This window comes from Drosophila suzukii, chromosome 3 (genome assembly GCF_043229965.1).
Source record: "Drosophila suzukii chromosome 3, CBGP_Dsuzu_IsoJpt1.0, whole genome shotgun sequence".
Classification (NCBI taxonomy): domain Eukaryota; kingdom Metazoa; phylum Arthropoda; class Insecta; order Diptera; family Drosophilidae; genus Drosophila; species Drosophila suzukii.
The window spans coordinates 34,731,689-34,749,196 of record NC_092082.1 but is presented as its reverse complement, the minus strand read 5'-3'; the positions used below and the strand labels follow the sequence as shown (position 1 = coordinate 34,749,196).

Sequence of the window (17,508 nt, the reverse complement as noted above, 5' to 3'; positions counted from 1 at the left end):
TTTGTTTCAGCACAGTGCCACGCCCACTCTAACGCCCACAAACCGCCCAAAACTGTGGCTCCTACAGTTTTGATGCTAGAATAAAAATTATAACTGAAATGTATTGTTCTCATCAATACCTATCGATTGACCCAAAAAAAAGTTTGCCACGCCCACTTTAACGCCCACAAACCGCGAAAACCTGTGACGCCCACAATTTTCATGCTAGATAAACAATTTTAACTGAAATGTATTGGTCTCGTCGATACCTATCGATTGGCCACGCTCACTCTAACGCCCATAACGCTTAAATCTGTATACCGCCGGTAGGTGGCGCATTTTAATCTCGCTTTGCTGCTTGCATATCTCCATTTAGCAGAGTAACGGGTATCTGATAGTCGAGGTACTCGACTATAGCGCTCTTCCTTGTTTTTTTTTACAATCTAGTAAATTTAATTCTAGTTCTGTATAAAACATTTCAAATTCACATTCATCTATTTTTTTGCTTAAATTTTTCTATTTCAATCTCTTGATAACTATTTCTATTAGGACAATTCTCTATTTCTTTTATTCTTTGTTCATAAACATAAATATTTGAATCTATTTCATTAAGTTTATTTTCTAATCTTTTTTCTTCTATTTTATAATGTCCATGTTGTAGTGTATTAATTTTATTGTCTTGTATAAGAACCTTTGTGTCTTTATGACTGAGAACTACTTTTTTACATTTAATTGTTGATAAAAGATGATTTTTAGATCTAATCATTGACATAGAACCTACCACTTCCTCTTCCGAAAACAAACATTTTTTAAAACTATTAAAAGTTTATTGATCTATTGCACTTCTTTTAACACCCTTTGATTTTTTCACTGTTTTTTCAGAGCTGTCATTACTATTAGATGTTTTAAAGGCATACATTTTTGATCTCAAACCAACAAATTCAGTCATAGGTCTTCCATTGAGTTCATCTTTAAAAAAACCCAACCTTTTTTTATTAGCTTTAGGAAAATTATAGAGATTAAGTAATTCATCAGAATAATCTGATGTATCAAACTTCATCTCAACATCATTCTGAATATCTTTATAAAAATCTTCAGTGTTAATAGTATATATAAAAGAATCTGTATCCATATAATTTAGTTGAACATTTTCATTGTATTTAGGTTTGATATAATTATAATGAAAATCATACATTTTCCATTTCGATAAATCTAATACAGCAAAACCTAAATATAAAGGTTTGTTGTACATTTAATCTTTTCATTTGAAAGGCAAAGAAGTTTTCTGAAAACTGTTTGACACTATGGAAGTTTGACTTTGAAATAAGAGATCTACCACAATGCCTTTTTGGACCAGAAGAATCGGATGGTGAAGCACTTTCCCATTCAGTAATTAATTTAATATTAACGCGCTTTTCGACATTTTCCATTGTTTTTCCGTAGACAGCATTATTTAAAAGTTTAAAAAAATCTTTTTCAAATGTATTTTTTGCATTAGTTCTATGGAATGTATTTAAATCAATATATGTTTTTAGCCAAGGCTTCTGAAAGAAGCGAAAACCTCTATGAATTTTTGATAGAATTAATCCATTTTCTATGCACTCTTGAAGATTTTTATAATGAATTATATATTTTTCTTTATCCCTTAAATCAGCAATTAATTTTTTTATTTTGTCTGACTTTGTTGGTAACTGATTATTACAACAAAATGGAAGATCATTGTGTTTATTGTGCAATTTTAAAGGATATTTTAAATCTACCTCAAAAATGTATCCATATTCACTATCATCTACAATCTCTGTAATGTTTATACTATCAAGTTCCCCCCTTGAAATCCATTCAAAACCTCCATATGGTAAAGATTGTGACATAGCCCAACCATATAAATTATTTGCATCCTAATAAATCAAATATGATGATTTTTGAGTACTATCAAAATTCTCAACATATTTATTATTTGCTTTAGCATATCTACATGTACATTGTATTAAGCCACCACGAATACCACTTTGAATAAATTTATACTGATCTATATCAGTTAATAAATCTAATTCAATTTTAGTACATTTTAACATAGCTTCCCATGATAATCCTGGTGTAGTGCAAAAATGTGCTGGATCAAGTGAATAAATTTTACTACAAAGTCTTCGAAAGTTTTCAAAGACATCAGACATTAATAAAACATCTGTTTTTAAATATAATTCTAAATAATCTTTCATTCCATACATTTTGTGCGTGAGTATAATTTTCAATTGAACATTCATTTTCGGTTAAGGAACTATAGAAAGCTTCTCTAAGAGGTAATTTACTTTCATTTAATTTCTCAACTGAATCTAAATATTCATATGGAAATATACCCTTTCTTCGCATTAAGTTGAAATGATTTTCATTAGGGAAAAATGATCTTGTTATATACATTTGTTCACTATCTAGATTTTAAGCTAATGTATCTAATGCAGAAGGCATAAATCGAAACGAATCTAGAAAACGGATTTCAAAGTTATCACCAATACTTAAAGTTATAATTTTTGAAATTGATATATATTGTTCCTTATTCAATGGAATTACCTTTATTTCACCAGGTATGATTGCCAAATCTTTAATAAATAGATGGCAATCATACCTGGTGAAATTGTGGAAGAAAACAGGAATACATTTTGGAACTTTATATTTTAAATTGCACTCATTATGTGCTGCCCCCCTAAATTTTCCTGTGAAGTGACAGTGATCCCTAATTCTATCCAATAAAAGAGGAGTGTTGCATATATGACAATTATTAGATTTTTGGAAATCATCTTCTTCAACATCTGACATTATTATAGAAACAGGTTTTGAAATATAGTTTTCATATATAAAAGTTAAATTTTCTAATAGAGATAACAGGAAATTCATTCCCGAGTTGAATATAGTTTCTAAAACAAACTTATCTAAACTGTAATCGTGTGCACACTTTATATAGTATGCATATGAAACAGGTCTATGTATATTTATAATATTTAAATTTAATGTTTCGTTTTTATTAATTGGTTGAAGGATGCATTCAAAGTCAGCGTAAACTGAGAATGGGACCATCACTTCCTTTTGAACATTTGTGTACCGTAAAGTGGCATCCTTCATGTTGGGTAAGCGTGAGACTTTTTTCCCACAGACTTCTGAATGCCGGTTGGCAGCATCTTCACTCAATGAGTAATTTAAGCAAATTTGACAGAACCATTTTTTTGATTTGTCTTTTGAAACTTGAGAGGAAACCAAACTAAAAAAGATAAACAAAAGAAAAAAAATTTTTTTTTTTAAGTATGAAAGCAAATAAATATTATGAAATTTAAAAACAAAAACAAAAACAAGATATAATAATGATATGATAAAACAACTTACTTTGAGAGATTTTTAATCCAAGTATAGTGTGCTTTACATCCTTCCTCCAGTATCAACATATTTATATAATTTCTCCTCACTTCAGGGGAGTAAAATATAGGTCCGAATATAACTCCATCGTCGAACCCGAAAAGTGTAATATTTATATCTTTATTTATTTCCATAAATTTCGATATATCCGCAGGCTTAAGTGGAAATTGCAATCCAGTGAAATTTAGTGTGATCCCATTGACTTGAACGACTTCATCATTTATATTGACTTTATAGGTTGTGCATCTGTTGTGCATGAGTTCATCATTCATATTGACTTTATAGGTTGTGCATCTGTTCGCATTCTTATTTAGATTACTTAATGCTGCGATTAAGCTCCATTTCAAACAATATTCATCATTTGTGTTTTTTACATTTATAATTGCTTTTTTAGCTTCTAAACAAGAGGGTAGTTTTATGTAAGATGATCCTCTTAAAGGTGAATATTGATTAATATTCATCTCCAAACGAATGAGATGAAGCAAAGTCCATCCACTATCCCTTTCTTGGAATTCTTCCATCCTCGCCAAAATTTTTTCCATGTGTTCCTTATATTCATTTTCTATATTGGAGTAGGCACTAATTATTGTCATCTTACTTTGAAATGACTTTATTTCAATGCATTCCTTTTCTTCCTTCAAAAGTCCGTACTCTCCAAAAAGTTCAAAATTTATTTTCACCGATGAATAACTTTCCAACAATGGATACAAGTGAGGTAGAAAAGCTTCTCCTGCTTCCTCCATAAATTGTGTTGGATAAATTACATCATTGTTGGTGTTTTCATATAGGTAGTGAACAATCCTTCCTTGGAATCCAGAACTGATTTTTTTAATCCTTGAATCCACTGGTTGAACAACATTCTTCTTATGTTGCTCCGTACGCAGATGATGAGTCCACGAAATGTTACCCGATAGGGTAATGTTGCACTTTGGACAATACTTATTCATTTTTTTTTGTTTTGATTTTTCTTTGTTTTTGGAAGTATTGTTTTGTTACTTGAACTTTTCACTTTGTTATACTTTACTTTAACTGTAAAGTATTTTACGTTTTATCAATTTGATAAGTTTACACAACACAAATCTGGGTAGTTCCCAATTCACACAACTTTACTTTACAGTTAGTAAAGTATTTTAATTTTTATCAATTTGATAAGCTCACACAAATCGAGTTCGGATGAAACGTAAATTAACACAACTTTACTTTAGCTGAACTACTTTCCACATTTCTTCTTAACACTTACATTTTTTGAAAACTTAGAAGGTATCCGTTTTCTCTTTCTATAAGCGCTTGAGAAAAAATTTTCAAATATGATTAAATAAAAACGTATTTGACTAAACAAACCATTGTGTTGGTTGTAATGAGTTTGTTTTTGTGTATATTCTGTAAGGAACCACCACTACAACCACCAACACAAGCACCAACACCACCAACACCCCTCTTACACTCCTACGCTTACTTTCCCATCTAATGCTCGCTAAAGAGGGGGAGGTTACCGAACTCACGCTTGTTTCACACCACAAAAGTATGAGATCTAATATCCATCAAACCAACACCTTTTGACCACAAGACCGTAGACACGTTACACTAACAGATGTCAACTACAACCCTAATTGAATCTACCCTATTAAAACTATCCCTAATTCAATCAACAAAACACCTCACGCTTGTTTCACACCAAAAAAGTATGCGGCCTAATATCCCTCAAACCAACACTACAAAAGAATGCGATCTAATATCCCTCAAACCAACACCTCTTGACCACAAGACCGTAGACAGGTTACACTAACAGAGTTCAACTACAACCCTAATTGAATCAACAAAACGCCTCACGCTTGTTTCACACCACAAAAGTATGCGATCTAATATCCCTCAAACCAACACCTTTTGACCACAAGACCGTAGACAGGTTACACTAACAGATGTCAACTACAACCCTAATTGAATCTACCCTATTAAAACTATCCCTAATTGAATCAACAAAACGCCTCACGCTTGTTTCTGCGATCTAATATCCCTCAAACCAACACCTTTTGACCACAAGACCGTAGACAGTTTACACTAACAGATGTCAACTACAACCCTATTTGAATCTACCCTATTAAAACTATCCCTAATTGAATCAACAAAACGCCTCACGCTTGTTTCTGCGATCTAATATCCCTCAAACCAACACCTTTTGATCACAAGACCGTAGACACGTTACACTAACAGAGTTCAACTACAACCCTAATTGAATCAACAAAACGCCTCACGCTTGTTTCACACCACAAAAGTATGCGATCTAATATCCCTCAAACCAACACCTTTTGACCACAAGACCGTAGACAGGTTACACTAACAGATGTCAACTACAACCCTAATTGAATCTACCCTATTAAAACTATCCCTAATTGAATCAACAAAACGCCTCACGCTTGTTTCTGCGATCTAATATCCCTCAAACCAACACCTTTTGACCACAAGACCGTAGACAGTTTACACTAACAGATGTCAACTACAACCCTAATTGAATCTACCCTATTAAAACTATCCCTAATTGAATCCACAAAACGCCCACGCATAACAAAACAACTTCCCTTCCTCCTCCTCCTCCGCTAAAATATAGTTTTACAAATTCATACGCATGACAAAACAACGTTTTTGTGTATATTCTGTTAGGAACCACCACCACCACCTCCACTACAGAGTTGAAACATTTAAGATTACCCTCCCCTTAATTTAATACAAGTTAGAAGCAACATAGTGACCTTCGTGCAACCATTACACTCCTACACACCCTATTCGGGTAAAGATCACTCTACACACCCCTTAAAACACCTGCGTGCAACCATGCGTGACCACCTGTCACCTGTGTGTCACCCACCCCAAAGTGAGCCAGCTCCCGTATTACCTATCAACTAAAAAGCTCATCAGCAGAAGAGTTTACGACTCAGCTATCTCCAAAGCTAAAGCGAAACTCAAAATACAGCTCGTATGTGAGTGCGAATACTTACGTTTGGTTTAATTACATTTCAGCTAGTCCGCACCGCGATCGACAAGTCGGAATAAGTTGGAGTTGGAATATTTCAACGCCGCAAGTCGCGCAAGACTCCGCAAGAACCACGTCGCATCCCATTTGGAATTTGAGTTCCAATTTTGGCCTTCTATTGCTCCAGTTAATCTTGGCCGGAACTGCCAACTCGTTATTCTATCGTTAGAGCAATTGTAGCTTAGTTTTCCTTATTCAAAATTTTCTAATTACGATTCCTGTTTAGCCAATATATTTGCTTACTATATAGTGTGATATAGTTTTACATCGCACATCGATCGTCAACAGGCCTGCTGACTTAGTTGAAGAGTTCGTTAGTACGGCATAGCCGTAAATTATTTACGTTCCTACATTTATGTGGGAGTGATATTACGAGAATCACCCTAACAATCCCGATCTAGACAACGAGAACGACGAGCAGTAACCGACATTTCAGAAGAAGACGACCCAAAAGAAGTAAAGGACGAGAACACAACGATAAGACGAGAAAGACGAGTAGAGGCAGTATTTGACGAGATCTGATCCAAAGAAGACGCGCTTGTGTGAAAAGCAAAACGACGCGACGACAAAACAAAACCCCACATTTGGGTGCTCGTCCGGAAGGTATCCGAGAAAGGTGAAAGTGATCAGTGAAAACTTTGAACGAGGTGAAACATAAATTTTTTCAACTATGGCGTGCCTAAACGATTTAATTTCTAACAATTTGAAAAGTGCGTCAAAGGGAAGCATTGTACTTTGCACACATTTTTTTTTGAAAAAGAGGGAGACAGGAATAATCGCAATCCAATACGACGAAAATTACGCAGTTTTTAAGCCAAAAGTGTATACGTGCAGGCAAAACTGACTGAAAGAGATTTAATTTCAGCATGCCTAATTTTGAATATAAGCCACGACGTCAAAAACATGCAATTGCATATTTTTCGAAATCTTCGATTTGACCAACTTCTCGGTGGCAACGAAGTGGAAGATCCAGAGTAATCTTATAAAGACAGAGATGAGGACGAAGAGAATCAAAGCGACGACGAAATCGAGAGTCTGATTGCAAATTCCGCAGGAAGAAATCTCATGAGTGAAAGAGTCCAAAAGAATAATTCGCAAATGCCGCGTTTCGCTTTAAGATTTTGCGATATAGAGAAATCTATAAAACAATTCGAAGGCACAGACGAAATTCCAGTCGACGTCTGGATAAGTGATTTTGAAGACCAAGCTGTACTTATGGGTTTGAACGATATGCAAAAGCTAATCTTTGCCAAAAAATCGGTCAAAGGTGTCGCGAAATTGTTTGTGTTGAGCGAGAAAGGAATAAATTCGTGGATTGCTTTGAAATCGTGTTTGTTGAGTGAGTTCAGATCGAGAGTGAGCAGCAAACAAATATACAAATATACAGAGAGAAAACGACGCGCAAACGAAAGTGTACTGGAATATTTTTACCGTATGAAAGATATTGCCTGGCGGGGAAATGTTGATCTCGAAATGTTGATCTGAAATGTATTGGTCTCGTCGATACCTATCGATTGGTCCAAAAAAAAATTTGCCACGCTCACTCTAACGCCCATAACGCTTAAATCTGTATACCGCCGGTAGGTGGCGCATTTTAATCTCGCTTTGCTGCTTGCATATCTCCATTTAGCTGAGTAACGGGTATCTGATAGTCGAGGTACTCGACTATAGCGCTCTTCCTTGTTTTTTTTACAATCTAGTAAATTTAATTCTAGTTCTGTATAAAACATTTCAAATTCACATTCATCTATTTTTTTGCTTAAATTTTTCTATTTCAATCTCTTGATAATTATTTCTATTAGGACAATTCTCTATTTCTTTTATTCTTTGTTCATAAACATAAATATTTGAATCTATTTCATTAAGTTTATTTTCTAATCTTTTTTCTTCTATTTTATAATGTCCATGTTGTAGTGTATTAATTTTATTGTCTTGTATAAGAACCTTTGTGTCTTTATGACTGAGAACTACTTTTTTACATTTAATTGTTGATAAAAGATGATTTTTAGATCTAATCATTGACATAGAACCTACCACTTCCTCTTCCGAAAACAAACATTTTTTAAAACTATTAAAAGTTTATTGATCTATTGCACTTCTTTTAACACCCTTTGATTTTTTCACTGTTTTTTCAGTGCTGTCATTACTATTAGATGTTTTAAAGGCATTCATTTTTGATCTCAAACCAACAAATTCAGTCATAGGTCTTCCATTGAGTTCATCTTTAAAAAAACCCAACCTTTTTTTATTAGCTTTAGGAAAATTATAGAGATTAAGTAATTCATCAGAATAATCTGATGTATCAAACTTCATCTCAACATCATTCTGAATATCTTTATAAAAATCTTCAGTGTTAATAGTATATATAAAAGAATCTGTATCCATATAATTTAGTTGAACATTTTCATTGTATTTAGGTTTGATATAATTATAATGAAAATCATACATTTTCCATTTCGATAAATCTAATACAGCAAAACCTAAATATAAAGGTTTGTTGTGCAACACATTTAATCTTTTCATTTGAAAGGCAAAGAAGTTTTCTGAAAACAGTTTGACACTATGGAAGTTTGACTTTGAAATAAGAGATCTACCACAATGCCCTTTTGGACCAGAAGAATAGGATGGTGAAGCACTTTCCCATTCAGTAATTAATTTAATATTAACGCGCTTTTCGACATTTTCCATTGTTTTTCCGTAGACAGCATTATTTAAAAGTTTAAAAAAATCTTTTTCAAATGTATTTTTTGCATTAGTTCTATGGAATGTATTCAAATCAATATATGCTTTTAGCCAAGGTTTCTGAAAGAAGCGAAGACCTCTATGAATTTTTGTTAGAATTAATCCATTTTCTATACACTGTTGAAGATTTTTATAATGAATTATATATTTTTCTTTATCCCTTAAATAAGCAATTAATTTTTTTATTTTGTCTGACTTTGTTGGTAACTGATTATTACAACAAAATGGAAGATCATTGTGTTAATTGTGCAATCTTAAAGGATATTTTAAATGTACCTCAAAAATGTATCCATATTCACTATCATCTGCAATCTCTGTAATGTTTATACTATCAAGTTCCCCCCTTGAAGTCCATTCAAAACCTCCATATGGTAAAGATTGTGACATAGCCCAACCATATAAATTATTTGCATCCTAATAAATCAAATATGATGATTTTTGAGTACTATCAAAATTCTCAACATATTTATTATTTGCTTTAGCATATCTACATGTACATTGTATTAAGCCACCACGAATACCACTTTGAATAAATTTATACTGATTTATATCAGTTAATAAATCTAATTCAATTTTAGTACATTTTAACATAGCTTCCCATGATAATCCTGGTGTAGTGAAAAAATGTGCTGGATCAAGTGAATACATTTTAGTACAAAGTCTTCGAAAGTTTTCAAAGAAATCAGACATTAATAAAACATCTGTTTTTAAATATAGTTCTAAATAATCTTTAAGATTATTGCAAGAAAACTCATTCCATACATTTTGTGCGTGAGTATAATTTTCAATTGAACATTCATTTTCGGTTAAGGAACCATAGAAAACTTCTCAAGGGTTTAATTTACTTTCATTTAATTTCTCAACTGAATCTAAATATTCATATGGAAATACACCCTTTCTTCGCATTAAGTTGAAATGATTTTCATTAGGGAAAAATGATCTTGTTATATACATTTCTTCACTATCTAGATTTGAAGCTAATGTATCTAATGCAGAAGGCATAAATCGAAACGAATCTAGAAAACGGATTTCAAAGTTATCACCATTACTTAAAGTTATAATTTTTGAAATTGATATACAATATATTGTTCCTTATTTAATGGAATTACCTTTATTTCACCAGGTATGATTGCCAAATCTTTAATAAATAGATGGCAATCATACCTGGTGAAATTGTGGAAGAAAACAGGAATAAATTTTGGAACTTTATATTTTAAATTGCACTCATTATGTGCTGCCCCCCTAAAATTTCCTGTGAAGTGACAGTGATCCCTAACTCTATCCAATAAATGAGGAGTGTTGCATATATGACAATTATTAGATTTTTAGAAATCATCTTCTTCAACATCTGACATTATTATAGAAACAGGTTTTGAAATATAGTTTTCATATATAAAAGTTAAATTTTCTAATAGAGATAACAGGAAATTCATTCCCGAGTTGAATATAGTTTCTAAAACAAACTTATCTAAACTGTTATCATGTGCACACTTTATATAGTATGCATATGAAACAGGTCTATGTATATTTATAATATTTAAATTTAATGTTTCGTTTTTATTAATTGGTTGAAGGATGCATTCAAAGTCAGCGTAAACTGAGAATGGGACCATCACATCCTTTTGAACATTTGTGTACCGTAAAGTGGCATCCTTCATGTTGGGTAAGCGTGAGACTTTTTTCCCACAGACTTCTGAATGCCGGTTGGCAGCATCTTCACTCAATGAGTAATTTAAGCAAATTTGACAGAACCATTTTTTTGATTTGTCTCTCAAAACTTGAGAGGAAACCAAACTAAAAAAAGATAAACCAAAAAAAAAATTTTTTTTTTTTAAGTATGAAAGCAAATAAATGTTATGAAATTTAAAAACAAAAACAAGATATAATAATGATATGATAAAACAACTTACTTTGAGAGATTTTTAATCCAAGTATAGCTTTACATCCTTCCTCCAGTATCAACATATTTATATAATTTCTCCTCACTTCAGGGGAGTAAAATATAGGTCCGAATATAACTCCATCGTCGAACCCGAAAAGTGTAATATTTATATCTTTATTTATTTCCATAAATTTCGATATATCCGCAGGCTTAAGTGGAAATTGCAATCCAGTGAAATTTAGTGTGATCCCATTGACTTGAATGACTTCATCATTTATATTGACTTTATAGGTTGTGCATCTGTTCGCATTCTTATTTAGATTACTTAATGCTGCGATTAAGCTCCATTTAAAAAAATATTCATCATCTGTGTGGTATTTACATTTATAATTGCTTTTTTAGCTTCTAAACAAGAGGGTAGTTTTATGTAAGATGATCCTCTTAAAGGTGAATATTGATTAATATTCATCTCCAATCGAATGAGATGAAGCAAAGTCCATCCACTATCCCTTTCTTGGAATTCTTCCATCCTCGAAAATTTTTTCCATGTGTTCCTTATATTCATTTTCTATATTGGAGTAGGCACTAATTATTGTCATCTTACTTTGAAATGACTTTATTTCAATGCATTCCTTTTCTTCCTTCAAAAGTCCGTACTCTCGAAAAACTTAAAAATTTATTTTCACCGATACAACAATGGATACAAGTGAGGTAGAAAAGCTTCTCCTGCTTCCTCCATAAATTGTGTTGGATAAATTACATCATTGTTGGTGTTTTCATATAGGTAGTGAACAATCCTTCCTTGGAATCCAGAACTGATATTTTTAATCCTTGAATCCACTGGTTCAACAACATTCTTCTTATGTTGCTCCGTTCGCAGATGATGAGTCCACGAAATGTTACCCGATAGGGTAATGTTGCACTTTGCACAATACTTATTCATTTTTTTTTTGTTTTGATTTTTTTTTGTTTTTGGAAGTATTGTGTTGTTACTTGTACTTTTCACTTCGTTATACTTTACTTTAACTGTAAAGTATTTTACGTCTTATCAATTTTATAAGTTTACACAACACAAATCTGGGTAGTTCCAACTCACACAACTTTACTTTACAGTTAGTAAAGTATTTTAATTTTTATCAATTTGATAAGCTCACACAAATCGAATTCGGATGAAACGTAAATTAACACAACTTTACTTTAGCTTTGAATTACCGGAGGTTTCACACGACGATTCTAGATGGTTCGTTCAACTCAAATAGTTTTCTAAAACTGAACTACTTTCCACATTTCTCCTTAACACATACATTTTTGAAAACTTAGAACGTAACCGTTTTCTCTTTCTATAAGCGCATGAGAAACGATTTTCAAATATGATTAAATAAAAACGTATTTGACTAAACAACCGATTGTGTTGGTTGTAATAAGTTTGTTTTTGTGTATATTCTGTTAGGAACCACCACTACAACCACCACTACAACCACCAACACAATCACCACCACCACCAACACCCCTCATACACTTCTACGCTTACTTTCCCATCTAATGCTCGCTAAAGAGGGGGAGGTTACCGAACTCACGCTTGTTTCACACCACAAAAGTATGCGATCTAATATCCCTCAAACCAACACCTTTTGACCACAAGACCGTAGACAGGTTACACTAACAGATGTCAACTACAACCCTAATTGAATCTACCCTATTAAATCTATCCCTAATTGAATCAACAAAACACGTCACGCTTGTTTCACACCACAAAAGTATGCGGCCTAATATCCCTCAAACCAACACCACAAAAGTAGCGATCTAATATCCCTCAAACCAACACCTTTTGACCACAAGACCGTAGACAGGTTACACTAACAGATGTCAACTACAACCCTAATTGAATCTACCCTATTAAAACTATCCCTAATTGAATCAACAAAACGCCTCACGCTTGTTTCTGCGATCTAATATCCCTCAAACCAACACCTTTTGATCACAAGACCGTAGACACGTTACACTAACAGATGTCAACTACAACCCTAATTGAATCAACAAAACGCCTCACGCTTGTTTCACACCACAAAAGTATGCGATCTAATATCCCTCAAACCAACACCTTTTGACCACAAGACCGTAGACAGTTTACACTAACAGATGTCAACTACAACCCTAATTGAATCTACCCTATTAAAACTATCCCTAATTGAATCAACAAAACGCCCACGCATAACAAAACAACTTCCCTTCCTCCTCCTCCTCCGCTAAAATATAGTTTTACAAATTCATACGCATGACAAAACAACGTTTTTGTGTATATTCTGTTAGGAACCACCACCACCACCTCCACTATAGAATTGAAACATTTAAGATTACCCTCCCCTTAACTTAATACAAGTTAGAAGCAGCATAGTGACCTTCGTGCAACCATTACACTCCTACACACCCTATTCGGGTAAAGATCACTCTAAACAACCATAAAATCCTACGCATGACAAAACACCCCATCACACACACGCACACCTTTAGGGTGAGAAAATGACAAGACAAAACAAGACATATCCAAACACCCCTCTCTCACACCCCTACACACCCCTTAAAACACCTGCGTGCAACCATGCGTGACCACTTGTCACCTGAGTGCAACCATGCGTGACCACCTGTCACCTGTGTGCAACCATGCGTGACTGATTAGGGTCACCCCCACCCCAAAGTGAGCCAGCTCCCGTATTAACTATCTACTTCATTGGTTATGCATGAGTTCACTTTAGCTTTGGTTGGCTCGATTAACACATTTATATTGCATCACTATTTCTCCGACTTATGCTATTGATCGCTACGCTCTGAACGGATGGTTCCTACAGCTGAACAAATTTCAGGAGCATGGAGATCACGAATACTGCGTCCACAAACATCGCAGTATGTCGGATGTCGTCCTTATTGTTGATCTTCTCCACGTTCTTTGATGACAATAGCGGCGCTGGTTCGACACAAGATTATTTCGAGCTGCAATTGTGTTCTCCTCAAGGACTGATGGATATGGTGGCTGGTCCTGGTGGCAGAAGACTCCATGGACGACTGCCCCAGGGAAAGTCGCCTTCCCTCGAAGCTGGATTGGATTCTCTCCCTTTCTCTATTTGTCTAAGGTCTTTTATACCAGACTAGAGCTTTTACTTGGCTGCGGGTATGGATCGGATAAACTAGGTGTTCCCACCTAGAATTACTGTTTCTTGATATCTGCTATCTTGGGAGTCAACGGCCGGCTGCTGCCCTTTGCCAGCTACCGGAGTATAGTTACCAATAGGTCGATAGTGGCCGTTGTTCTGGCCGCGCGACACCCGAGAATTGCCGAATTGCTTTTTCTTCTGCCTTTACCAGTATGAGTCTGGTTAGTCACATGCACCCCTCCCCCTGGCTAAAGATTCGTCGTTGTTTCTCTATGTGAATCTTTCTATGTGGAGGGCGTACGTAACAGGCCTTATATAGTTCCGTTTCATCATTAGGAGCGCATGCACACATATCACAAGCAATGCTCATCTACGTGATCATGGAAAAGTGCGACCAGCAGACCAAAATAAAATGGAACGAATCACTGGACTGCGCCACTCTACCATCCTGGGACCAGTGCACGCAGCTGCTAGAACGACATAGCCAGGTTCTTTTGTCGGCTGGTTCTGCTCAACCCCAAGGATCGAAGCGGTCAAGACAAAATCGTCCCCCAGCTAGACCTCAAAACTCGTCATATTCGCTAACGAACGCATCATGTATATATTGCTTGACACCCTCACACAGATTGCTTGGCTGTGAAAAATTTAAAGGCTTAAATCCCATTGAGCGTTTTGATGTCGTGAATTTACACCGCCACTGCCTTAACTGCCTATGCAGTGGTCACCATTTATCGAGCTGTCCATCAAAGTATCGCTGGGTATCTGTAACAGAGCACATCATACTCTATTGCACAACCACCATTCGCTAGACTTGTCTCACCCACACCAACCGGCTCTAACAGCACTATCGTTAGAGGCAGCGACACACTCCCATTCACATCTTGGCCATAAATCGAAGATTTTACTCGCAACTGAGATGGTCCTCGTGAAGGATGCATTTGGAATTTACAGACTTGGGGGAGCACTTCTCGATTCCTGTTCCTAAGTAAACTTTATCACTGAGGATTTCACACAGCGACTTCGTTTACGACGAAACAGACCTTCAGTATAAATTCGAAACATCGCCCATTCACAAACTGATATCAAATAATGCACCACCACATCCATAAAACCTCGAATTTCATCGTTCTCTCTCTCCGCAGATCTCTGTATAACTCAGCAAATCGCAAATCAGCCTGATCTCGCAATCGACGTTTCTACTTGGAAGTTGCTAGAGAACACGCCGCTGATTCAAAAATTGTACCAATCACTCCACGTCGACATGTTGCTGGGGACCGAAGCTTTTTTGACGCATTGATAATAGGACAAATCAGGCTGGGTTCCCAAGGTCCGCTGATGCAGAAAACCTTATTCGGTTGGGTGGTAACTGGCTGACTTCAGCAAACCGCTACAACAGAACCATCCACTTGCTTAACTCTCAACGCAAGTTTAATTGTTCCCAATCTCAAACGTTTTTGGGAACTGGAAGCCGGAGCATTCTATTTGTGAGGAGCAGTACAGGATGAGTACGCGCCTCGACAGCACAGGTAGGACTATTATCAAACTCCCCTTCAAGGATGACCCGAGCCGTCTGAGAAGTTCGTTTGATACACCGCGCCACCGATTTCTGAGCATTAAACGTCGTCTATCGAAATCACCAGAACTTCGTCAACAGTATTGCGACTTCACGGAGGAATACGAGAAATTAGGGCCCATGTCCCCGGTTACTCATCCTAAACTGCACGAGCCTCACTATCACATCCCGCACCACTACGTTTTCAAACCCACTAGTGAATCTATCAAGCTCAGGGTGGTGTTTGACGACTCCTGTCGGATTTCGAATTTAACATCGCTGAACGACTTGCTATGCGTTGGCCCAACACGACCTTTACATGCAACTCCTAAAATTTAGGCTGTATCGCTACGCCCTCACTGCGGACGTGACTAAAATGTACAGGCAAGTACATCTTGACACTATCGATAGCAAGTACCAGTACATTCTTTGGAGAGCATCCCCAGAAGACACTCTGCGCACACACCAACTGAATACAGTGACCTATGGCGTCGCAGCGGCACCATTTTCAACAACACGTAGTCTAAATCTTCTTGCTGATATCTATCGAGCTAACTGCCCAGTTGGCGCAGCCATCATAAAGTCATCATTTTACGTTGATGACTTATTAACGGGTGCAGACGACCTAAAGACGCTCCGCATAATCAAGGATCAAGTCACGGAAATTCTTCGTCGGGCACTATCCCCTTACAAAATGGCACTCAAATAACGCTGGATTCATGGAAGTACACACTAATAAGGAGCTCAGCTCGTGTGGTGACGGATTGGCTAGCGCTCTCGGCGTTAACTGGAACCAATATAACTGGACAAATTTATACAATTGCTTGAATATTGAAAGTGCTACGGAACTATTTTATAGTGTCCTAAACTCTTTTTTCTGTGAATGTGTTCCTGATAGTTTTCCTCCTAAGTTAGACAGGCATCCTTGGTTTAGCAATCAGTTGCAAAGACTTAGAAACCTAAAAACAAACTTCTATAAAAGTACTAAAGGTTGGGTAGGCCATCCGATTTTTTAAGATATGTGGTGTCGTACTAATTTTAATGTACTTAACAGTCATTGCTATTCCATGTATTTGAACCGATGTAAATTTGAATTTTCAAAGGATCCGAGGCAGTTTTATAACTTTGTCAATGTCTGTTTATAACTTGTCGAAAGTCTTCAGCATTGCCATCATCTGTACGTTTAAACTTTGTTGAGGCATCTACGGATCCCGAAATTGCAGATTTATTTGCTGAATTCTTCCAATCTACTTTTAGTTCTGTTTCTTGGTATAATTCTAGCTACCATAATCACTTAAACAGGGCAAATTGTATTTTTTCTCCTGTAATCACCGAAAGTTCTCTCTTAAGTGATTTAGAAACTATAACGCCAACATATTCTCCGGGGACAGATGGACTCTTTGGGTGTGTTCTTAAGTTTTGTGCCCGAACTATTTGTAAACCCATTCTTAAACTTTTTCATTTGTCTATCTCATCATCTGTTTTTCCTCCTATCTGGCAAGATTCTTTTATTATTTCACTCCACAAAAAGGGTGCGAAGGTTAATGTTCAGAACTATAGAGGAATCTCCAAATTGTCTGCAATCCCTAAAACATTTGAACCCATTATTACCTCTCAGTTGCAACATTTGTGCTCCTCTTTAATACCGCCGTGTCAACATGGTTTTGTTAAGCGAAGATCGACCACCACTAACCTGCTCGAATTGACATCTTTTGTAATAGATGGTGGTGAACTAATAAGCTTTTTTATTAGTTGTTGCTAAATTAAAATA

General features: G+C 35.6%; 1 protein-coding gene across 1 annotated transcript; it reads left to right on the top strand.

Annotated features, from left to right (window-relative positions):
• Positions 1 to 15,686: 15,686 nt before the first annotated feature.
• LOC139352754 (uncharacterized) lies at positions 15,687 to 16,446 on the top strand. The gene is made up of 2 exons (XM_070995384.1): positions 15,687 to 15,979; positions 16,077 to 16,446. The coding sequence occupies exons 1-2, from the start codon at positions 15,687 to 15,689 to the stop codon at positions 16,444 to 16,446; spliced, it is 663 nt and encodes a 220-aa protein (XP_070851485.1).
• The last annotated feature ends 1,062 nt before the right edge of the window (positions 16,447 to 17,508 follow it).